General features: G+C 42.7%; 1 protein-coding gene across 3 annotated transcripts in view; it reads right to left on the reverse strand.

Moving 5' to 3' along the window:
* Window positions 1-481: 481 nt before the first annotated feature.
* SNX4 (sorting nexin 4) overlaps window positions 482-24174 on the reverse strand; it is a 90287-nt gene continuing 66594 nt past the window's right edge. For all 3 annotated transcript variants that reach the window (XM_051859213.2, XM_002716413.5, XM_070072239.1), the window contains 6 exons: window positions 21135-21200; window positions 12179-12268; window positions 11403-11502; window positions 7757-7902; window positions 5976-6090; window positions 482-1654 (listed from right to left, as the gene is read on the reverse strand). In XM_051859213.2, the coding sequence (XP_051715173.1) occupies window positions 1607-1654; window positions 5976-6090; window positions 7757-7902; window positions 11403-11502; window positions 12179-12268; window positions 21135-21200 (565 nt within the window). In that variant the 3' untranslated portion in view covers window positions 482-1606. The remainder of the gene's footprint in view (window positions 1655-5975; window positions 6091-7756; window positions 7903-11402; window positions 11503-12178; window positions 12269-21134; window positions 21201-24174) is intronic.

Here is a 24174-nt window from a genome sequence, read left to right on the forward strand (position 1 = left end):
CAAGGGACTTTCAGTTAAATACACATATAACTAAGTTTGTTTATATATTTTTGAAAAGATAACAATTTTTCCCCCTAATTCATCTTTTTAAAACATAGGGGCACTAACAAGGGCTTTCTCAAATTAGTTCTGCTTTTCAAAAACAGTCTGATAATTTTCACATTTAGTGTGCAGTTCGTCTGGGCGAGACAGCTTCTGATTTTTAAATGCCACGCAGAAAGGTGTTTCACTTCATTAGCGAAGTGGCCCTACAAAATGGAATGAAATACGTACTTGTACGGATCTACCAATTTTATCTTTTTAAAAACTCCAATAAAAATTTAAATATGTTATTTCTGCACCTTATTTTTAAAACACATTTTAGTATAAGATCTATTTATACAATTAAACACTTTAAAACATAATACGGCATGTGTTTTGTTTCTCATACAGCATCACATATTAATATGTCTGGACCATCTTGTTAAAATAAGAAAAATCATTTGAAAATCAGCATGATACATCATTTATTTATTGTATAAGTTTGGCAAATAGCACAAAAATCCAGCAACATTTAAACGTAAAAAAGTCAAATGTTGAACAATACTGGGGATTTTTTCCCCCAACATTAGAAATAATGAGTACACAGTTCAGATTCTGCAAAGCTAGGAAAATGAAGGTGCTTGGCTTCTGAACATACACCACAAAAACACACATAAAAAAACATTGTAATGTAGCTTTTTCAAAAATTACAGCCAAGCAACAGAAAAGGATGTTAATAATGAAGACACCAGCACGTGTGTCTACTACATGTATCTCACACAGAAATGCCACTTCTCGTACCCTGAAATGCCATGTGCAGAGCCAAGCAGAGCAAAGGGAGGCTCCTCACTGAGGTTAGGAATTAGCGGGTAACTGAATTCTTAACATGTAACACACTCAACTACAGCATTCTGCATAGCAAGTCCTAGATCCTAACAATGTATTTCTCTGTATGTCTGAGAAGCTGAGTCGTCTTTGTTGGCAGTATAAAATTTCTGGCCAGTATCAAAATTCTGGTAAACACAAATTGAAGGCATTTTCTAGTGTATGCAGATATTGCAGGGGGCATCAATGAATGTGGAAGAAAACCTCAGATTACACACTAACTTTTTACTGCTGAGCTTTGTCGAACCAAACAGCTCAACTATAAGGCAAGAGAAAATAACCCCCTACAACAGATTAGTAGGTCTTACCAAGTAAATATAGGAATTCAATCTCAGGAAAAACCACTCTACATGATCAGACCTAAAACAGTTGGTATTGAAATAAGCATCTAGAAATTAATTAACATGTTGACATTCAGTCATTGGTTCAGAAGCCTGACAAAAAAAAATCTATTGGTATATATTATTAAGTTAAATTTTTGGAATCAGCACCAGTCCCCAAAACTCAAATTATAATATATAATCTTCATTAAAATACATCCTTTTTGTGCTATACAAACACAATTATAATTAGGTTATAGAGAGCTGAATTTATTCAACTTATTGTATATTTTTATGTATACTGGGTAGAAACAAATTTCTTTTCTTGTGCTTCTGTTTTGGGGCACTTTTTTGATTGAAGAGAAATTCATTTCACAGGATTACATCTTGCTAAAGCATTCCTTAGCATTGGTCCAAACTTGAATTCCCTAAAAACAAAAGTAACTTTAAAATATGATTCTGTAAGGATTCTCAAAACCAAAATATTTAGCTCAATGGTATGCTAAGTTTTGCTTTTTTGGAACAACTAGTAAGTCCAGCAAATACGACACTATTTTGGGAAACTGCTAACAATGAATGAATGTTTAATGCAACTGAAAAAGTTAAGAGAATTCTTCATATGCACTTATTGTTAAGATGGAGAAAGAACTACAATTTGTTGGAAAACTGAGTTTCCAGGGCTCATATCATAAAACTCATTTACTCATATCACATACTCATTATCATTTCTTTCTTTCTTTTTTTTTTTTTTTTTTTTTTTTTTTGACAGGCAGAGTGGACAGTGAGAGAGAGAGACAGAGAGGAAGGTCTTCCTTTTGCCGTTGGTTCACCCTCCAATGGCCGCTGCAGCCGGCACGCTGCAACCGGTGCACTGTGCTGATCCAAAGCCAGGAGCCAGGTGCTTCTGGTCTCCCATGGGGTGCAGGGCCCAAGGACCTGGGCCATCCTCCTCTGCACTCCCGGGCCACAGCAGAGAGCTGGACAGGAAGAGGAGCAACCGGGACAGAATCCAGCGCCCTGACCAGGACTAGAACCCGGTGTGCCAGCGCCGCAAGGTGGAGGATTAGCCTAGTGAGCCGCGGCGCCGGCCCAGATAGTTTTTTCAATGTAGAATTTGAAACAAAATTATTAGTGTAATGATTAAACATAAATTGAGTTATTAAGTTACTAGTCTAATAACTAAAGTTTTGATGAAAACTAATCCTGTACCAACTTCTGGGTCCCTCTCAGCAGTACTGGCAGTCCACTACAACACCACACCAGAGACAGCCTGATAAGCTTCAACAAAAATGTGTCTGTGAAGATGTCACAGTAATACCTCAGCAAGTGACAGAAACAAAGATATTCAGTGAACAAGGTGCAGAGTCTCCAATACCTGCTAATTTATCAGAAGGGAACTTTTTCTTAATTATGTATTGAAGTGTGTCAATATTGATCAAGGCTTCAAATAGGAAAAACAAAACCCAAAAAATATTTTTATGTTTCCTTTCTCCCTGATGGGATATAAAAAGCAGATGAATTAATGAAAAGCAAAAACCTTTTAAAAGGCCTTAGACTGGCTGGATACAGTAGTTACTAATGGAATGTTCACTGTCAGAATAAGATAGACAGTATATACTGTCATAGCAATCTGTCCATGAGATATCAAAAGAAAAGCAAAAGATACACACTAGCACTTATAATATGCTCCTGTTTTTGTGCAGAGGAGAAAAATGTATACAAGGGTACTTCAAATAGTTCATAGAAAAATGAAATCAAAAGATAAATTTATTTTGGTGCAAAAGATGTGTAAATCCATGCCTATGAGGGATTTTCAGAGTTCAAAAAAATGTACATCATAAAAAAACTATGCATGGATTTAAAAAAATTTGCAACAAAGTTACCTTTTAATTCCCCTCATGGTTAGTGAAATGAATCTGTGTATATAAGAAAATCTTGGGGTTGGCATTTGGCACAGCTTAAGAGCCTGCTTGGGACACCCACAACCCATGTCAGAGTGCCTGGTTCGAATCCTGGTTCTCTACTTCCAATCCAGTTTCCTGCTAATGTACACACTAGAAGGCAATAGGCAATGCCTTAAATATGTGAGTCCCTGCCATCCATGTGAGATACCTGGATTGAGGCGTCCCTAGCTGCTAACCTCTTTCTGGCCCAGCCCTGGCTGTTGTGGACATTTGGGGAGTGCGGCAGAGGCATGGCTCACTTGGTTAATCCTCCGCCTGCGGCGCTAGCATCCCATATGGGCGCCGGGTTCTAGTCCCGGCTGCTCCTCTTCCAGTCCAGCTCTCTGCTGTGGCCTGGGAAGGCAGTGGAGGATGGCCCAAGTGCTTGGGCCCTGCACCGGCATGGGAGACCAGGAGGAGGCACCTGGCTCCTGGCTTTGGATCAGCATAGTCCCGGCCGTGGCGGCCATTTGGGGAGTGAACCAATGGAAAAGGAAGACCTTTCTCTCTCTCTCTCTCTCTCTCTCTCTCACTGTCTGTGACTCTTCCTGTCAAATAAATAAAATCTTAAAAAAAAAAAAATCTCTATATTTCAAGTAAATAGAAGAAAAAATCTGGAAAATACATATGAAGGTTTAACAGTAGTAAAATTTTGAAAAGAAATTTTTTAGGAGTGTGACTTTATACTTAATATGCTACTGGATTATTTAAAATATTTGCAAAGGGCATATGTGTTTTATTTTCACAACTAATTAAAAATCTATAAAAATAAAGTAGCCTAAAAATCAATAAAAAGGTATTTTTTAAAAGCTTCAGCCTACTTGGCTCAATAAAGTAGATAATTTATCATCAAAAAAGTTGACCCAAAAACACTTATAATGGACTGGCACTGTGGTATAGAGAGCTAAACCACCACCTGCAACACCAGATCCCATATCAGAGTGCTGGTTTGAGTCCTGGCTGCTCTACTTCCCATTCAGCTCCCTGTTAATGTGCTGGGGAAGGCAGCACAAGATGGCCCAAGTAGCTGGGCTCCTGCCAGCCACATGGGAGACCCAGATAGAATTCCTGGATTCTGGTTTTAGTCTGGCCCAACTCTGGTTGTTGTGGCCATTTGGGGAGTAAAGCAAAAGATGGAGGATCTCATTCTCTGTCTCTCCCTCTCTGTCTCTCTACCTTTCAAATAAACAAAATAAATATTTTTTAAAAAGCAAAAAAAATTTAAAAAACACATCTTTCATTAGTACTGCAATGTAGTCACATGACTATATTCAATTGACATTTTGTTAACACTGAATAACTGACACAAGAAAGCATAATATATGTTAAAAGTTAATATACAATTAAAATAGACACTCAAATTTGTACAAAAAAAGGATGCTAATCGTGACTTCTGAAATTTGATTTTAAATTTCTAAAAGAAAAAAACTGTAGATTTCTAAATGCAAAAATTTACTTCACTTAGGCAAGAAAATAAAACATGACGAAATTTTATAGCAGTGTTCTTGGGAAATAAGATGAACATAAACTCTTAGGAAATTCTTGTTTACTTATTATCTTAGCATATCTTAGTAAACCCCTAGATATTCAACAGAATTTTTTTTAATCACCTCACCATAAAAAAGTGTGTGTGGGGGGAAATCCTTAGAGCCATTATAAAAAAGGCCTTGCATTTTACTAATGGAAAAGAAGCAAATGGAACAGGAGATTACAAGAAACTTATTAATGAGTCTTCTGCAAAACAGAAACCAGCTCCAAAAATCTTTGTGATCTGATCTTTCAGAGCTCCTGAGGTTAAAAGAGGCAAATTAGAAATGACTGCAAATACCAATGCAACCCAGCAGCAGTGAGAAACAGGAGCAGGAGTCGAGGCAAACAGGCAAGAGAGTTAAATACCACCCACCTGCAACCCACACAACAGCTCGTGCACACGCGCCAGGCATGGCTCTTACTGCTTTCAAATGACCTTAAATATCCATCAAGCTTAACTATGAATCTGCCCAAGCCAAGAGGAGCCCACTTAACAAGTAGGTCCAGTATTATCAAAATATCTTAAAGCCTGTACTGCTAATGCCAGGGATATAAGTGAAAAGGTGAAGGGAAGTGAGGACTCTTCTCCAAAACATAAAACTTTTGGATAAATTACGACATAAGAGCTATTGATGAGTATAATTTTTCTAGGATCTTCCTAATATGGGAATTCACTGGACTCTGACGTAAGGCATGTCAAATTGCTTGACACATAACATGCTTGACACACAGAAAGCACTGGTACTGATGGTCATGTTGGCAGAACTCAGGTTATGAAGCAGCAGCTAAGGAATAGTTTCCATTTTGTTCTTAAAACAGCATTTTAGAAAGATTTCCCCAATGGTGAAAACTTCCTTGAACCAGGATGAACTTCCATGTTCACATCTTTCAATATGGGTTTATCAGTTACGGGAAAGATTTACTTTACCAACAAGCCATATCATAACCACATTTCCCCAAAGTAATGTTTAAGGGATTGTCCAAGCAAAGCTTACATCACCGTTAGGAAGAGTATTTTAGTCTTTTTGTCCCCAAACATCACATAACCAAAATAATATTGTTGGACTGTTTTTCAAATACAGGTTTAAACAGGGCATACACATTTGGAACTTTAGATGACTAAGACTCAATAACTGACAGTTGGGTTATCAATACTTCTTCTTAAATTAAGTAGGGCAACTGGGAAATATTTCAGAAGAATGAGAAGGAAAGAGTTTTGGTCCAAATAAGATAATTTAGAGAGCTCTGTAAGTACTCCTGCTACACCCAAACCCACCTTTTTGCACATACTGATCTGCATGACTGCGTAGCTTATGAGGGCTTCCTTCAAATCACGGTTCTTTTGCTCCTTGAAGCGTTCAATATCAGCCCATGCATTTTTCACAAATTCCCTGAAGAAAGAGGTTTAGTTATTATTATTATTTAATTAAATTGTATACTATACACTTAACTAACCAGTTCTTGTCTGAATTATTTTTACTTGTCTAGAAGAAAAAGCTACTGCTTGTACACGAGGAGTTCTCTTTTTTTCTTTTCCTAAAAATTATAGTGAGGGAAAAAGTCATACAGTTGTCCACATTTCAACAATTTCTTTTTATTTTTCTTTTTAAAGATTTATTTATTTATTTGAAAGGCAGAGTAACACAGACAGAGGCAAAGAGAGAGAAAGTCTTCCATCTGCTGGTTCACTCTCTAATTGGCCTCAACAGCCAGAGCTGTGCCAATCCGAAGCCAGGAGCCAGGAGCTTCTTCTGGGTTTCCCATTTGAGTGCAGAGGCCCAAGGACTTGGGCCATCTTGTACTGCTTCCCAGGCGATAACAGAGAACTGGATTGGAAGTGGAGCAGCCAGGATTCGAACCGGCACCCATATGGGATGCTGGCACCACAGATGGAGGCTTTACCAAGTATGCCACAGTGCCGGGCCCTTCACAATTTATATTTTGCCACAATTTCTATTTTCTAATTTCTCCTATCCAACAATATATAGATGGCTCCTTAAACCAACCCACAAGCCTAACAGATGTGATACCATAGTGCCTTCCTGGGAGCACTGGAAAATAGACTCTTTTGACAAGCTGGATGGGCCAGCGCTGCAGCTCACTAGGCTAATCCTCCGCCTTGCTGCACTGGCACACCGGGTTCTAGTCCCAGTCGGGGCTCCGGATTCTGTCCCGGTTGCCCCTCTTCCAGTCCAGCTCTCTGCTATGGCCCGGGAGTGCAGTGGAGGATGGCCCAAGTACTTGGGCCCTGCACCCCATGGGAGACCAGGAGAAGTACCTGGCTCCTGCCATCAGATCAGCGCAGTGCGCCGGCCACGGCGGCCACTGGAGGGTGAACCAACGGCAAAAAGGAAGACCTTTCTCTTTGTCTCTCTCTCTCACTGTCCACTCTGCCTGTAAAAAAAAAAAAAGAATTAACAAAAAACTAACTCAAAACCTGTGACAGACTCATGGTTTGCCTTTGTTTACTCTCTGTCAAAGGAACACAATGGTAAAGATAATTAACCAATCAGTGACAGCAGATTTTTGAGAACTGAATTTCTAGAAGTGCTTATGGAAACATGCCAAACCCTAGGCAAGGTGCAGGGACATAAAGATGTAAGACACAGACACTGACTGTGAAAGCCTCCTCAGTTAGCCAGGGTAGCCACATGTTGTCACCAATCACCCAATACAAAATTGCCACACTCCAGGAGCATGAGAGAATCAGAAAAGGCTTCACACTGAAGCAACACTGGAGCCAGGTACTGAGGGTACTCAGGCTTTTGTTAATCAGAGAAGAAGGGGCGGAGGGAATGTGCAAAGGGAAGATATTATGAAAATGCAGGGAAATAATGCAATGAAGCTGAAACTCCGCTTCTTCCTCTCATCCACATAACAACTGCTTCTAAAACATGAGTTTTGCTAACTCATACATCTTAGAAATGCAATCACTATACAGTAGAGAAACAGGTTATAGCCTAAGGAAAATGGGAATCATTTTATTAATTAATTTATAAAAATCTGCTGTAAATTAGTCTACAAGTCTAACTTTGCTCAACATCTCAGCATCTTTACCTGCCTTCCAAATTTTTAGACTTCAGCTGTTGTTCTCCTTCCTTTATTTGTTCTTCTAGCACCTTTATCCTGGCTTCTCTCTGCTCTGGAGTTTCTTGTCCAAACAGCTTGGTAGTCATTCCTTTCAAAGAGAATGTTCTCACAGTCTAAAAGGAAATAACAGAAGAAAGATTAAACAAACTGTGTCATACACACACACAGGAGTGAAATTTTGATATGTACTACACTATCAATAACCCTGGGGACATCAGAGTAAATGTGGTGTCAGTCACAGGACACAAACACTGCACTTGTACGATCCCTCTTATGTCAGGTGCTTGGAGTACTCAAATCAGACACGAAGAATGGTGGCTGCCAGTGGCAGGGGAGAGGGCATGATGGGAACTGTTGATGGGACACTGAGTTTCAGTGTTGCAAGCAGAAGAGAGTACTAGAGATTGGCTGGACAACAGTGTTGCATATACTGCTTCAAAAAAAGTTTGTGGGCCGGCACCGCGGCTCACTAGGCTAATCCTCCGCCTAGCGGCACCGGCACACCAGGTTCTAGTCCCGGTCGGGGCGCCGGATTCTGTCCCGGTTGCCCCTCTTCCAGGCCAGCCCTCTGCTGTGGCCAGGGAGTGCAGTGGAGGATGGCCCAGGTGCTTGGGCCCTGCACCCCATGGGAGACCAGGAAAAACACCTGGCTCCTGGCTCCTGCCATCGGATCAGCGCAGTGCGCTGGCCGCAGCGCGCCGGCTGCGGCGGCCATTGGAGGGTGAACCAACGGCAAAGGAAGACCTTTCTCTCTGTCTCTCTCTCTCACTGTCCACTCTGCCTGTCAAAAAAAAAAAAAAAAGTTTGTGGAAAATGGAATTAACACAAAGTTTGATGCAAAAAATGTTTAAATTCATTCATAGTTTTTTCATAATATTCTTTTTCCATTAACTTTTTGAAGATGTTTGGTATGCACAGATTTGGTAGTTAGTACTACTAAACTACATTAAAAATGATAAACCTCATATTATGTATATTTCATTACCACCCTCTCACAGGAAAGAAGCACTGCCAGCTTCCCCCTAGCTCAAAAAGAAACAACATAAGCCTACATCCAGGGGCTCCCAATGTGATTTCTGACACTGGAACACTGGGACTAGTCAAAAAGGAAAAATTAAAAGTGAACTTCTTAAGCAAACAGCAAACTTCCAGGTGTGAAGTATTGTATATAGTGAGAAATAACTTGTGTAATACTCGATTGAATAGTGATTTTTTAAAAAAAATACTATTCTGGGACATGAAAAATAGATAAAAATCTATTGGCCAACCATGAAAATACACCAAACGACAGGAGCACCTTTAAAACCTGGGTAAGTCACACTGAAACTTGGGAACCTACAAAGAAGCAGGCTGCATAAGCCCAGCACTGCCCCGCACCCTCCAGTGTCACTGCTGTGACACGTCCTCCTCTGTGGTTTATACAAGCAATCACTTTCCCCTTCACATACACGAGAATCGAGCTCCCTGAAAATGGCCTGGCAAGTTCCCCTTCAGTTTTCTTTTCCTTTTTAATATTTACTTACTTATTTATGTGAAAGGCAGAGAGAGAGAGAGAGAGAGAGGGAGGGGGGAGGGAGAGACAGAGAGCGAGAGAGCTCTTCCATATGCTGGTTCACTCCCCAAATGGTTGCAACAGCCAGGGCTAGGCCAAGTGGAGGCCAGGAGCTTCTTCCAAGTCTCCCACATAGGTGCAGGAGTCCAAGCGCTTCGGCCATCTTCCACTGCTTTCCCAGGTACATTAGCAGGGAGCTAGATCAGAAGTGGTGCAGCCAGGACTTGCACTGGCACCCATATGGGATGCCAGAGTCATAGGTATTAACCATTGTGCCACAATGCTACCCCCAACCACCCACCTGAGTATTAAAAATAAATCAAGGGGGGCTGATGCTGTGGTGCAGCAGGTGAAGGCCCCAGCCTGCAGGGCCAGCATCCCACATGAGCACCGGTTCGAGTCCTAGTTGCTCCTCTTCTGATCTAGCTCTCTGCAATGGCCTGGGAAAGCAGTGGAAGATGGCCCAAGTCCTTGGGCCCCTGCACCCACGTGGGAGACCCAGAAGCTCCTGGCTCCTGGCTGCAGATTGGCTCAGATTTGGCTGTTGCAGTCATCTGGGGAGTAAACCAGCAGAATAGAAGACCTCTCTCTCTGTCTCTACCTCTCTCTCTAACTCTTTCAAATACATAAAATAATTCTTTTAAAATTTTTAAAAAAACAGGGGCTGGCACCATGGCTCACTTAGTTAATCTTCTGCCTGCAGCGCTGGCATCCCATATGGGCCCCAGGTTCTAGTCCCGGTTGCTCCTCTTCCAGTCCAGCTCTCTGCTGTGGCCCGGGAGGGCAGTAGAGGATGGCTCAAATGCTTGGGCCCCTGCACCCGCGTGGAAGACCAAGGAGAAGCACCTGGCTCCTGGCTTCGGATCAGCGCAGCACCAACCGTAGCAACCATTTTGGGGGTGAACCAACGGAAGGAAGACCTTTCTCCCTGTCTCTCTCTCTCTCTTACTGTCTAACTCTACCTGTCAAATTAAAAAAAAAAAAAAAGAAAGAAAGAAAAAGAAAAAGAAAAATAATTTAAAAATTAAATCAAGGACCTCATCAATGCACATCTCATGGTCCCGGGTCTTTCCCCACATCTATATATGACTTTACCAGGAAGTAGCAAGTGGGTAATCCACATAAACCCAAGTTCTTATTAATGAGGAAGGGACCTGCGAATGGCGGCACTGTGGCTGCCTCCCTGCTTGCAGAATGTCTCTGACCACAGCAGTGGAAAGCTGGTTACAGGTCTAAATCTCAAGCAGTTAAGACATGGAATTTTCTTCCCAAGTACTCACTGTAAGCATTAAAGAATAAAGTGCACATAAAGCTGCTTGTTAGGAGAGATGCACAGATCCTGACTGTGCAAGGGTTTCAAAGTAAACTAAAATGTCAGTGAAACATCTTGCAAAATTAAACCTGATCAAGCCAATCATTTCAGTCTTGGAGAATAATATTTTTGTCATTTGGAGTTGATCAGAAATTAGGCCATACTTATCGCACAAGAGTGTTGGTAAAACATCTTGTAATACTATATGATTTAGGCTGGCAACGTGGCTCACTAGGCTAATCCTCCGCCTTGCGGCGCCGGCACACCGGGTTCTAGTCCCAGTTGGGGTGCCGGATTCTATCCCAGTTGCCCCTCTTCCAGGCCAGCTCTCTACTGTGGCCAGGGAGTGCAGTGGAGGATGGCCCAAAGTCCTTGGGCCCTGCACCCCATGGGAGACCAGGAAAAGCACCTGGCTCCTGGCTCCTGCCATCGGATCAGCGCGGTGCACCGGCCGCAGTGCGCTGGCTGCGGCGGCCATTGGAGGGTGAACCAACGGCAAAGGAAGACCTTTCTCTCTGTCTCTCTCTCACTGTCCACTCTGCCTGTCCAAAAAAAAAAAAAAAAAAAAAAAAAACAACTATATGATTTCAATGGTTTACTTTTTAAATATTAAGGTAAACAAAGAATTATAAAATTAACACAAATGACTCCCCTGTAAAATTTCAGGCATCTTGAGTATTGTCTCTACAGCTGATCCCACACACCGTTTGCTAGATGTTTACACCAGAGACCTAAACAGAAATACTCACCCCTGTTGCCAGTTCCTCACACTGCTGCTTCTTGGAAGCTAAATCCTGAGCAGCCATCTCCAGATCATACTGCATAAGCTCATGCTTCCTGCATACGGCCCTAGAGACGGAAGAAAGAGCTAACATTTAACTTCTCTTCTTTGTGTTCATGTTTGAACATCTTAAGACATTTTAAAAGCTAAATAAATCTAGCAGAACCTAAGCATATAAACTTTATATATATTTAAAACAAAAGTTTTAGGGCCTGTGCTGTGGCATAGCGGGTAAAGCTACCGCCTACAGTGCCAGCATTCCATATGGGCCAGTTTGAGTCCCAGCTCCTCCACTTCCAATCCAGCTCTCTGCTATGGCCTGGGAAAGCAGTAAAAAAATGATGGCCCAAGTCCTTGGGCCCCTGCACCCAGATCAGCCCCGCTCCAGCCACTGCAGCCATTTGGGGAGTGAACCAGTGGATGGAAGATCTCTCTCTCTCTGCCTCTGGCATTGGCATCCCATATGGGTGCCAGTTGTTGTCCTGGCTGCTCTACTTCTGATCCAGCTCCCTGCTGGTGTATCTAGGAGAGTGGTGGAGGACAGTCCAAGTGGTTGGGCCCCTACACCTACGTGGGAGACCCAGAAGAGGCTCCTGGCTTTGGCCTGGGCCAGCCCTGGCCATTGTGGCCATTTGGGGAGTGAATGAGCTGATGGAGGACCTTTCTCTGTGGCTCTGCCTCTCAAATAAATGAATAAATCTTAAAAAAAAAAAAAAAGAAAAGAAAAACTTTTACGAAACTTACCGCAGTGCTTCTGCATAAAAAAGATATTCCTTTAACTGATCCGCATAATGTTCCTCGTCTTCCAGAATGTCATCAATGGAGGCAGCATACCTGTTTTTAAAAACACTGCTTAAATAGAGTAACTTTCATTGGAACACAAAGTGCTAAACTGTATAAAAGTGCTATTCACAGTCCAGTCCACAATTTACTATGCCTAAGTGATAAAGTATAGAAAGTGAGAATTAGTCTTTAGAAACATTTATAGCAATTTGTAATTACCATGATGTTTTACTGAATTTTAACATAATACTTCAATCAGCAATGGCTCAGATATAAACAAAATACGGTTCTTTTGCAAGGAGCTTAAGAAGTAATGCAACATTGTAGTATCTTCTATTCAGAGAGGTTATAAAAGGGCAACAAACACTATACAAAGAATAAGAGTTTGGCGTAATTGACACACACATGTCCTTGGTTGTAATTATGATAATGCCAAAAGGAAAAGAGTAAATCAAGATTACAGAAAAATCTACAGGTCTTATTTTAAACCAATTCTCAACAGCACCCTCTGCTCTTACTAGGATCCTGCCCTGTTTGTTACATCACTCCCACGGCCGCACCTGACCCCATGCCGGTACAGAAATGTGTTGGCTCTCCACACTGCCTCTGCCAAACTCCATGTGCACATATCTCAACCCTTCTATGAAAATTTCCACAGTTTTTATTCATCACTCTTTAAAAAGATTTCTTTGTCTGAAAGGCAGAGTGATAAAGCAAGAAGGAGAGACAGAAGATCTTCCATTCCCTAGGCCAGGCTAAAGTCGGGAGCCAAGAACTCCATTCAGGGCTTCCATGTGGTGGCAGGGACTCAAGTACTTGAACACTTATCTGCTGTTCCCCAGGCACGTTAGCTGGAAGCTGGATCAGAAGCAGAGTAACAAGGACTCAAACTTTTTAACCTGCTGCACAAAGTCAACCCCTGTCATTCTACTGATCTGCTAACAATCTAGAACTTAAATTTCATCAAAGTGATGGCTTATGTGCTGGTTTTATTTTTCTGAACATATTGTAAATTCCACAAGGACATGGGCTACATATATGTACTACTTCTGTATAGAAGATACATCCTTCATTCAAATCAATTCTGAATTTTCTCTCCAGCTGGTACATACTAGAGGACTTCAAAAAGTTCATGGAAAAATGGAATTAAAAGACAAGTTTGGAGTTGGCATTGTGGCATATTAGGTAAAATTGCTGCCTGCATCCCATGTGGGCACCCATTCAAGTCCTGGCTGCTCCACTTCTGATCTGGGGAGTGAACAAACAGATGGAAGATATCTCTCTCTCTGTTTCTCCCTCCCCTGCCCCGCAAGCTCTGACTTTCAAATAAATAAATAGATCTTTAAAAATATATTTACTTTGGCATAAAAAATCAATTGATTCATCAGCATAGAAATAAATATACTTTATGTTTTCAGGCATGTTTCCTCCAGAAAAGTAAAAAAAAAGTTTACTGAAGTTCTAAAATTAAATGAGTGAAAAACAAAGGTTCATTTGAAAAGCAATGTGTGGGGGCTGATGCTGTGGCATAGTGGGTAAAGCCACCGCCTGCTGTACCGGCATCCTATATGGGCGCTGGTTTGAGTCTCAGCTGCTCCACTTCCGATCCAATTCTCTGCTATGGCCTGGGAAGGCAGCAGAAGGTAGCCCAATCTTGGGCCCCCGCACCCACATGGGAGACCCAGAAGAAGCTCCTGGCTCCTGGCTTCAGATCAGCACAGCTCTGTCGCTCCCCCTCTTCGTGGAGGAGCGACACTGGATTCTGCGTTGTTCTTTCGTCTGCTCGGCCCTCCCCGGGTTTGCTGCTGGTTCTTCCCGGGTTGGCTGCCGACCCTTCCACCTCCGTGGAAGGGCGGTTCCCCCTAGCCACATTCCCCACTTCCGCGGGGGAGCGGCATACCGCCGGCCGGCTCTCTCGGGGGCTGCACAGGTGTTCCTTCAGATAGATGTTCCCCTTAGATGTTCCTGGTGCATGTTGTCTCTCTCCTCCTTTATAGTCCTCTTCCACCAATCCCAACTCTGCTACCCACACGCCGAGTACGCTGCTCTCCTCCAATCAGGAGCAAGATCAGCTCCTGCAGCTCAGTCAATCAAGTTGGCGAGAGGCAGCTGCGTAGAAGTTGTTGCTCCCTTCTCAGCGCCATATTGTGGGAGAGCAGATGCATAGAATAAGTCTTAATTCCAGTAACTTAGTCTAGTCCGAGTTGCTCCCCACACAGCTCCTGTCGATGAGACCAACTAGGGAATGAACCAGCAGATGGAAGACCCCCCCCCACCCCTGCCTCTCCTTCTCTCTATGTGTAACTCTTTCAAATAAAAAAAAGAAAAGCAATGTGTGAGGCTGTTGTGGCACAGTGGGTTAAGCCGCTTCTTACAATCCTACATCGAAGTGCCAGCTGGAGTCCTGGCTGCTCAGCTTACAACCTAGCTCTCTTGTAATGCACATGGGAAAGAAGCAGAAGATGGCCCTAGTGTTTGGGCCCCTATCACCCAAATGGAAGACCCAGATGAAATTCCAGGCTCCTGACTGCACCTTCAACGAGCCCTGGCCATTGCAGCCATCTGGGGAGTGAACCAGCAGATGGAAGATCTCCTTTCTGCCTCTCTATGACACTCTGCCTTTAAAAGAAAGCAGAGAAAGAAATCGTTTTTAAAACTCTCTTAAAAAAAAAAAAAGAGCAATGTGTTTACACAATTTATAACAGCAAGGTACATATTCTGTAATTATAAACTTTATCAGAGGGGCTGGCACTGTGGCATAGTGGGTAGGCCGCCCACCACCTGCAGTGCCAGCATCCCATAAGTGTTCCAGTTCGAGATCTGGCTGCTCCATTTCCGATCCAGCTGCTGAAGGCCTGGGAAAGCAATGGAAGATGCCCCAAGTGCTTGGGCCCCTTGCACCCACATGGGAGACCTGGAAAAAGCTCCTGGCTCCTGGCTTTGGATAGGCCCAGCTCCAGCTGTTGTGGCCATCTGGGGAGGTAAACCAAAGGATGGAAGACCTCTCTCTGTCTTTGTAACTGCCTTTCAAATAAATAAATTAATCATAAAAATACTTTATCAGAATGAAGAACTGCATCTAAATAATGAGGAAGAAGTCTCAGTTTGTAAATCTGTAAGTCCAGAGTTAACATTAAGGATATGAACATAAAAAGAGGAGCCACAGGCTGGTGACTTGAGAAGACAGTGTGGGACAAACTGGCACATCCTTGAATACAGACGGACAAATGGTAAAGGGTTTTAGATGTCAGTTCTGAGAATAATTTTATTTAACATTTTAGTAAGTAACTGAAAGGATGGTCTGAGTTACATATACTGAATTGCTAAATGAACAGAGTACAAAGATTTAAGATTGAACAAGTTAGTTGAAAAATTGTCAGCTTAAAATAGCATAAAGAAAATATTCACAAAATGTCTTTTTCTTTTTCCAGCCCTAGCTTTTTTTTTTTTTTTTTTTTTTTTTTTTTAAGATTTATTTGAAAGACAGAATTACAGAGAGAGGCAGAGATAGAGAGAGAGGTCTTCCATCGGCTGGTTCACTCCCCAGATAGCCACAACAGCCAGAGCTGAGCAGAGCTTCTTCTGGGTCTCCCACATGGATGCAGGGGTCCAAGCACTTGGGCCATCTTCTACTGCTTTCCCAGGCCATAGCAGAGAGCTGGATCAGAAGAGGAGCAGCCGGGACTAGAACTGGCACCCACATGGGATGTCAGTGCCTCAGGCCAGGGCTTTAACCCGCTGCAACACAGTGACAGCCCCTCCAGCCCTAGCTTTATTAAGATACAATTGACAGAAGTTTGTTTCTAGGGGTCAGCTTTGTGGAGTAGCAGCTAAAGCTGTCATGAGATGCCAGCATCCCAAGTGGCTGCTGGTTTGTCCCCCAGCTGCTCTGCCTCTGATCCATCTCCCTGCTAGTGGCCTGAGAAAAACAGTAGAACATGACTCAAATGCTTGGGCCCCTGCACTCACATGGGAGACCCCAAAGAAGCCCCTGGCTCCTAGGTTCAGCCTGGCTCAGCCCTGGCTACTGTGACCTTCTGGGGAGTGAACCAGTGGATGGAAGATGTCTCTAATTCTGTCTTTCAAAAAAAAAAAAATAAATCTTCAGTCATGTATCCAATGTGCAATGTAATATCCTGAAACATACATCACAAGATGAATGAATCAACTTAATTAGCATACTGACAGCCTAACATACTTACTGGGTCTGTCTGTCTGTCTGTCTTTTTTTTTTTTTTTAACAGGCAGAGTGGACAGTGAAAGAGAGACAAAGAGAAAGGTCTTACTTTTGCCGTTGGTTCACCCTCCAGTGGCCGCCGCGGCCAGCGCGCTGCGGCCAGCGCACCGTGCTGATCCGATGGCAGGAGCCAGGTACTTATCCTGGTCTCCCATGGGGTGCAGGGCCCAAGTACTTGGGCCATCCTCCACTGCACTCCCGGGCCACAGCAGAGAGCTGGACTGGAAGAGGGGCAACCGGGACAGAATCCGGCGCCCCGACTGGGACTAGAACCGGGTGTGCTGGAGCCGCAAGGCGGAGGATTAGCCTAGTGAGGCGGCGCCGGCCACTTACTGGGTTAAGATTTTTTTTTTTTTTTTTTGAAAGGCAGAGTGACAGAGACATATACACATACAAACATCTTCCATTGGCTGGTTCACTCCCCAAATAGCCACAATAGCTGGGGCTGGGGCAGGCTGAATCCAGGAATCCACTGGGGTCTCTTATGTGGGTGGCAGGAGCCCAAGTGCTTGGACCATCTGCTGCTGCCTTCCCAGCTGCATGAGCAGGGAGCTGACCTGGAAGCAGGGCAGCCAGAGCTCCAACCAGCACTCTGAAATGGGATGTCAGCATCACAAGCAGTGGCCTTACCTACTGTGCCACAGCACTACCCCCTTACCTCTTTCTGTGGCAAGAATATTTAAGATATATTGTGTCATTTTATTATTGAGTTGTAGGAGTTCTTTATATATTTGGTAAGAAATGTTTTCTCCCAGTCTGTGGTCTGCATCTTCATTATCTTAATGGTATCTCCTAGGTAAAATATACATAACATAAAATTAAGCTTTTTAACCATTTTTTAGTGTACTGTTCACACTACTATGCAATCATTACCATTATTCATCTCAGAACTTTGTTCATCTTCGCTGACACTTTGTATCCCATTTAGTATTGATTCTCCATGTTTCCCTTCCTGAAATACTATTTTGATAACCATTAGTTTTAAATTTTGACCAATCAACTTATTAAAATTTGTTTCTTTTCATATGTACTTTAAAGATTTATTTATTTATTTGCAAGTCAGAGTTACACACAGAGAGAAGGAGAGGCAGAGAGAGACAGAGAGAGAGGTCTTCCAACTGCTGATTCATTCCCCAACTGGCCGCAATGGCCTTAGCTGTGCTGATCTGAAGCCTGGAACCAGGAGCTTCTTCCAGGTCTCCCACGCAGCTGCAGGGGCCCAAGGACTTGGGCCATCTTCCACTGCTTTCCCAGGCCATAGCGGAGAGCTGGATTGGAAGTGGAGCAGCTAGGATTCATATGGATGCCGGCGCTATAGGTGGTGGCTTTACCCACTATGCCACAGCGCTGGCCCCATCATATGCACTTTAAGAATAATCTTTGCTGGGGCTGGCGCTGTGGCGCAGTGGGTTTACACCCTGGCCTGAAGCGCCGGCATACCATATGGGCCTCAGTTCAAGACTCGGTTGTTCCACTTCTGATCCAGCTCTCTGCTGTGGCCTAGGAGAGCAGTGGAGGATGGCCCAGGTCCTTGGGCCCCTGCACCCACATAGGAGACCTGGAAGAAGCTCCTGGCTTCAGATTAGTGCAGCTCTGGCCTTTGCGGCCAACTGGAGAGTGAACCACCGGATGGAAGACCTCTCTCTCTCTCTCTCTCTCTGCCTCTCCTCTCTCTGTTTTACTCTTTCAAATAAATGAATAAATCTAAAAAAGAAGAAAGAAAGAGAAAGAGAGAAAGAGAAGAGAGAAAGAGAGAGAGAGAGAGAGAGAGGAAGAGAGAGAGAGAAAGAGAGAGAGAGAGAGAAAGAAATCTTTGCTTACCTCTAGTGCTGTAACAATGTTCTCTTCATGTTTCCTACTAAAAGCTATAATTTGTGCTTTCACACATATGTGTATCATCCAAATTGAATGAGTCCTTGTGTAAAGTGTGAGATGTAGCTCAAGGCTCATTTTTTTTTTTTTTTTAAGATTTATTTATTTATTTATTAGAGAGGCAGAGGCAGAGAGAGAGAGAGAGAGAGAGAGAGAGAGAGAGAGAGAGATCTTCCACCTACTAGTTCACTTCCTAAATGGGCACAATGGATGGAGCTGGGCCAATCTGAAGCCAGGAGCCTGGAGCTTCTTCTGGGTCTCCCATATGGGTGTAGAGGCCTAAACACTTGGACCATCTTTGCACTGCTTTCCCAGGCACATTAGCAGGGAGCTGGATCAGAAGTAGAGTAGCCAGAACTTGAACCAGCTCCCATATGGGATGCTGGCACTGAAGGTGGCACCTTTACCTGCTTTACTACAGTGCTGGCCCAAAGGTTCACTTGTTTTGCCATGTAGAAATCCAGTTATTCCAGCACTATCTGTTGAAATGGACTATGGGGAGCATGGCTCTGCTTCTGGACTATGTTCTGTTCCACTGATCTTTATCTTTATGCCAATACCTTATTACCTTTATAGTAAATTTAAAAAAAATTTTTTAAATTTATTTGGGAGGCAAAGGCTGTGAGTGGGGAGAGGGAGAAAAGAAAGACAAATGGATCTCACTTGCTGGTTTACTCCCACATGGCTGCAAACAGTTGGGGGTGGGCTGGGGAAACTGAGATCTAGAACCTCAATCCAGGTCTCCCACATGGGAAGTAGGAACCCAGTTATATAAGCTGTTACTACTGCATCCCAAGATCTGCATTAGCAGGAAACTGGAATCAAGAGCAGAGCTGGCAATCAAATCCAAATACTCTGTTGTGAGGTGTAGGTGTCTTAACCACCAGGCTAAATGCTCACTGCTTATAGATCTTGAAAACAAGTAATATTTTCCAGCACTATTCTTTTTTTTTTTTTTTTTTTGACAGGCAGAGTGGACAATGAGAGAGAGAGAGAGAGAGTCTGTCTAGAGAGGAAGGTCTTCCTTTTTCCATTGCTTCACCCCTCAATGGCCGCTGCAGCCGGCATGCTACGTTGATCCGAAGCCAGGAGCTAGGTGCTTCTCCTGGTCTCCTATGCGGGTGCAGGGCCCAAGCACTTGGGCCATCCTCTACTGCACTCCTGGGCCACAGCAGAGAGCTGGACTGGAAGAGGGGCAACCGGGACAGAATCCGGCGCCCCGACTGGGACTAGAACCTGGTGTGCCGGCGCCGCAGGCGGAGGATTAGCCTAGTGAGCCACAGCGCCGGCCCCAGACAGATTTCTATCTGCTGGTTAAAAGCCTCTAACAGCCAGGTCTGGACCAGGCCAAAACCAGGAGCCAGAAAACTCCATCCTGGTCTTCTATATGGATGGCAGGTCTCCCATATGGGCCATGTGTTGCTGCCTTTCTAGGCACATCAGCAAGAAGCAAGAGTCAAAGTGGAGTGGCTGGGACTCAAATCAGCACTTCAGTATGGGATCCATCACAAGCTGCAACTTAGCCCACTGCATCACACTGGCCCCACTGTGGTGGTGGTGGTGGTGGTGGTGGTGGTGGTGGTGGTGGTGGTGGTGGAGTGCATGGGGTAGGTTGTTTAGCCTGGAGGTTAAGTTGCCTGCATCCCACATTGACCTCTCTGAGTTCAATTCTTGGCTCAGTGTCCTGACTCCATCGTCCTGCTACTGCAGATCATTGCAGGCAGAGCTGAAGGCTCAAGTAATTGGGTTTCTGTTATCCATATGGGAGACCGGTGTTGAGTTCTTTGCTCCTTCCTTCAGTCTGACCCAGCCCTTGTTATTGCAGGCATTTGTGGAGTGAATCAGTAGACCAAAGTTCCTTCTCTTTACCTCTCAAATATTCTCCCACAGATTTTTATATATTAATCTGGTATCCTGCATCCTTGTTAAAAACCAGATGTTAGTTCTACAATATTTCTGGCTCATTTATTAATATTTTCTATGTAAAAAATACAAAACTTGTTGACTTCAAATAAATAAAGACAGTTTCTAATGTTTATACTTGTTAATTTTCTTGTCCTGTTGTACTGACTGGTATCTCCAGCACAGTGTGTCTCGCAGTGGTGACAGTGGACAACCTTGCCTGCTCTTGACATTAGGAGAGAATGTCCACACTTCACTATTAAGATGATGTTTGCTGTACATTTCAGGTTGAGGAAATTTCCTTTTCTTCCGAGTTTGATGAGAATTTCACTGTCCATGAGTGCTGAAATTTGTTAGCAGCATTTTCTACATGTATTGAAATGAGTATAGAAGTTTTTGTCTTTATTCTGTTAATTCATGAAATTAGGCTTTTTTTTTTAAGTTTTATTATATTTATTTGAAAGAGTTACAGAGAGAGGTAGAGCCAGAGAGATAGGTCTTCCATCTACTGGTTTACTCCCAAAATGGCTGCCAACGGCTGGAGCTGAGCCAATTTGAAACCAGGAGCCAGGAACTTCTTCTGGGTCTCCCATGTGGATGCAGGGCCCCAAGGAATTGGGCCATTTTCCACTGCTTTCCCAGGCACATTAGCAGGGAGCTGGATGGGGAGTGGAGCAGCCAGGACTCGGACCAGCACCTATTTGGGATACTGGCACTGCAGACTGGGGCTTTAACTCGATGCACCACAGTGCTGACCCTCCCCCAAGGCTGATTTTCAAATGTTGAACTAACCTTGTATTCCTCAGATAAATTTCAGTTAGATCCACACACACAGTATAATGCCAGTAAACTTCGTAGGAACATAAGAGTCGTTAACACTGCCATGTGAACCCTCCAGGTACTCACACATCCATATGATGACCAGCACTCTGCAGTCCGTCACCCATTTCTTTTTCTATGGCACTCCACTCACTAGAAAGAAAAAGATGAAACCAAAAGCAACATGAGTTAGAGATATGGAATACTAAGTGGACTCTTTTATACTATTCTTTTCTAGTTAGTTTTTCAATAATGTACAGTACATATATTTGAATTTATTTTCTGTGACTCAAATATGCTGTTGTCCCCCTCAAGTTAACAACTGAATGTAAGTTGACACCTGCTGGAGAGTGCAAGGTAAGTGTCATACAAAACAGCTTCTGCTTATGTGTCACATTCTCAGGGTGCCTATTCAAGTCAATTGTGAAAAAAAATATGGAATGCCATCTCTGGAGACAGAGCCAAAGCATGTGCATTTTTAAATGTCCACGGATGGTTCCAGTGAGCACACCTAGTTATATGCCACTGATTTAACAGCTAACAGAAAAGGGCGATTGTACAGAAATGTTACGTACATAGTAAAACCTTAAATGCAACTGCACAGCCTGCTGAATAAGCCTACTGAAGATCATTTTGCTGTCATTTATGTGAGATGCTCTTCATAAAAAATTATTTTTATGGAAGTTACACATACATATTATAGTAAACTGGGAAAATAAATCTATAATCCCAAATATCAAGAGATGATATAATTTGCTTTCTCTACACAGTTTGTTCTGTCTCTCAAGTCTTTTTATCTGCTCTTTTTAATGTCACTGAGATCATATGGTATGGGCAATTTTTTATCATGCCTTTTTCCCTTAGCAGTGTCTTCCCATAATATTAAAATAGTTTCTCCTAAGCATTGTTTCAAATGACAACTCATAATCACTTTTCTGGTCTTATGGGTTTTTTCCAATTTTCCTGCTATTTGCAAAATATATAATAAACATCTTCAACATATCATAAAAGAAAAAATCATAATTCTCTCAATAGTTTCAATAACCCGTTCTGAAATTCAAGATCATATGCTTATAGTATCAGAAGAAAAAAAATCAGAAGGTTTTACTATCTTCAAGGAAGCAAAACAAACATACCAATCACTGATGTAACTGCATGATTATGATGAAAAGGGAAAACTCCCTCCAATAATTTCCTTTCCTATATGTTTAGTCAAAGAGTAGCAGCAACAGTTAAGCTTCTTTATGCGCATTGCTGTTTACAAAACGGCTTTTTAACACCTCCAGCTCTAGCTCCAAAACCTCATTTCTATGCCTATAAGACAATTTTTGCTTTTACATACCTCTCACACTCAAATAAAACAAATGTAAAGCCCAGTTCTTCGTATGAAAAATAAAATCGAGGGTTCTTAGATGGATGGCAAGTGTAACTGGCCAAGTGTGTGATGCAGTGAGTCCAGTTAATTTAACTGTAGGTCACATTAATGGAATTAATGGCCAATCCAGATCAATCATCTGGGAGACATCTACAGCAACTATGTTTATCTCATTTTCAAGCCTCCTATTATTGCTACCAGCTCAAGGTCAACATAACCAAATGCAACTCCTTCCTTCCTAAACAATCCTAAAAACCAGTTCAAGGAAGGGATGATGTGATCATCGTTATATTCCAACTGAGTAGTTTGTCTCACAAATACTTGGCGAGTATAGTTTATAAACTGAGTCACTGAATTAACTAATTGTGAGGCAGTAAATAGTTACTGGTTCTATGTATCAACCAATGCTAAGCACTGGAAAGACCAAAGTAAAGAAAATAAGATCTCTCCTGCTCAGAATACATATAGTCTTGCCTTTTGCTACTCAAATTGTATTTTAGCAGCTTGTTAGAAATGCAGAACTGTAGGATGAACCACTGCAGACCTATTGAATCAAAATGGGTATTTCAGCAAGATCCCCAGATTACTGTACACCCATGAAATTTTAAGAAACTAGCTAGACAAAAGGTTCTCACCTTTTGTGCGTAAGTCTAGGATAGGGAATAGAAAATGTTAACCAGTTTCAGAGGAACACTAACATACTGTTAAAAGAGACAAAGGTCTACTATCAAATTTTAAAAGATTTATTTATTTGAAAGGCAAACTAATGGAGAGAGAGGGAGAGACACAGAAAGATCTTCCACCTACTGGTTGAGTCCCCAAATGCCTATAACAAGCCAGGGTTGGGCCAGATTATTGCCAGGAGACTAGAACTCCTTCTGGCTCTCCCAGATGGGTGGCAGGAACCTAAGAACTTAGGCCATCACCTGCTGCCTTCCAAGGTGCACATTAGCAGAAAGCTAGACTGGCAGCAGAGGCAGGACTCAATCCCAGCACTCCAATATGGGATGCAGGCATCCCAAGCAGTGGCTCAACCCATTGCGCCATAACACCCACCAAGCATCCGATTTCTAAGAGGCAAAACTGTTTTCTTAAAGTACTGATAGGGTAATGGTCATAGATGAATACATCCACAAGGGTCATAGACCTTTTGTACCATCTGATGAAAACCATGTATCCTTTTCCTAAGGGGTAAAAAAAATCACAAACACAAAATTTTACATACAATTTCAGGGACTTCAGACAACCCACAGTCTGTCCTCACCTCTTGCTTTAAGAACTCTGAACTACAGAACTACCAAGGTCTCTCCTGTTCTAGTATTTTACAATTCCATTTAAAGAAAGAAAGGGAAGGACTCCCAAGAATATCCCAGTGTCAAGATTAATGAAAGGAACAAAAGAACATTATGAGTTACAACCAGAATAGAAGTTTACAGCTAAATTTAGTCACTGAACGTGGTATTCATCAGGGATGAGTAAGGAGAGGGAAAGTCTCCAGCCCTAAGCAGGTCTTGTTAGAAATGTTCTACTTGTATATACCTCTGTATAAGATTTCATTTAAACATAAACTACTATGCTTAGAAGGGATTTGAAAATCACTGTCCTCATCTGACACCACAATTAAATCCAGACTTATGGTCAGGCTCTGAGACCAAACATGATTTACGCAAAACCAGACAGCTGATCAGAGACAGAGCTGAGATTAGAACTGGCTGCCAGTACAGTGCTCCATCTGTTTATCCCAACCTACAA

Source organism: Oryctolagus cuniculus, chromosome 4 (assembly GCF_964237555.1).
Source record: "Oryctolagus cuniculus chromosome 4, mOryCun1.1, whole genome shotgun sequence".
Lineage (NCBI taxonomy): Eukaryota > Metazoa > Chordata > Mammalia > Lagomorpha > Leporidae > Oryctolagus > Oryctolagus cuniculus.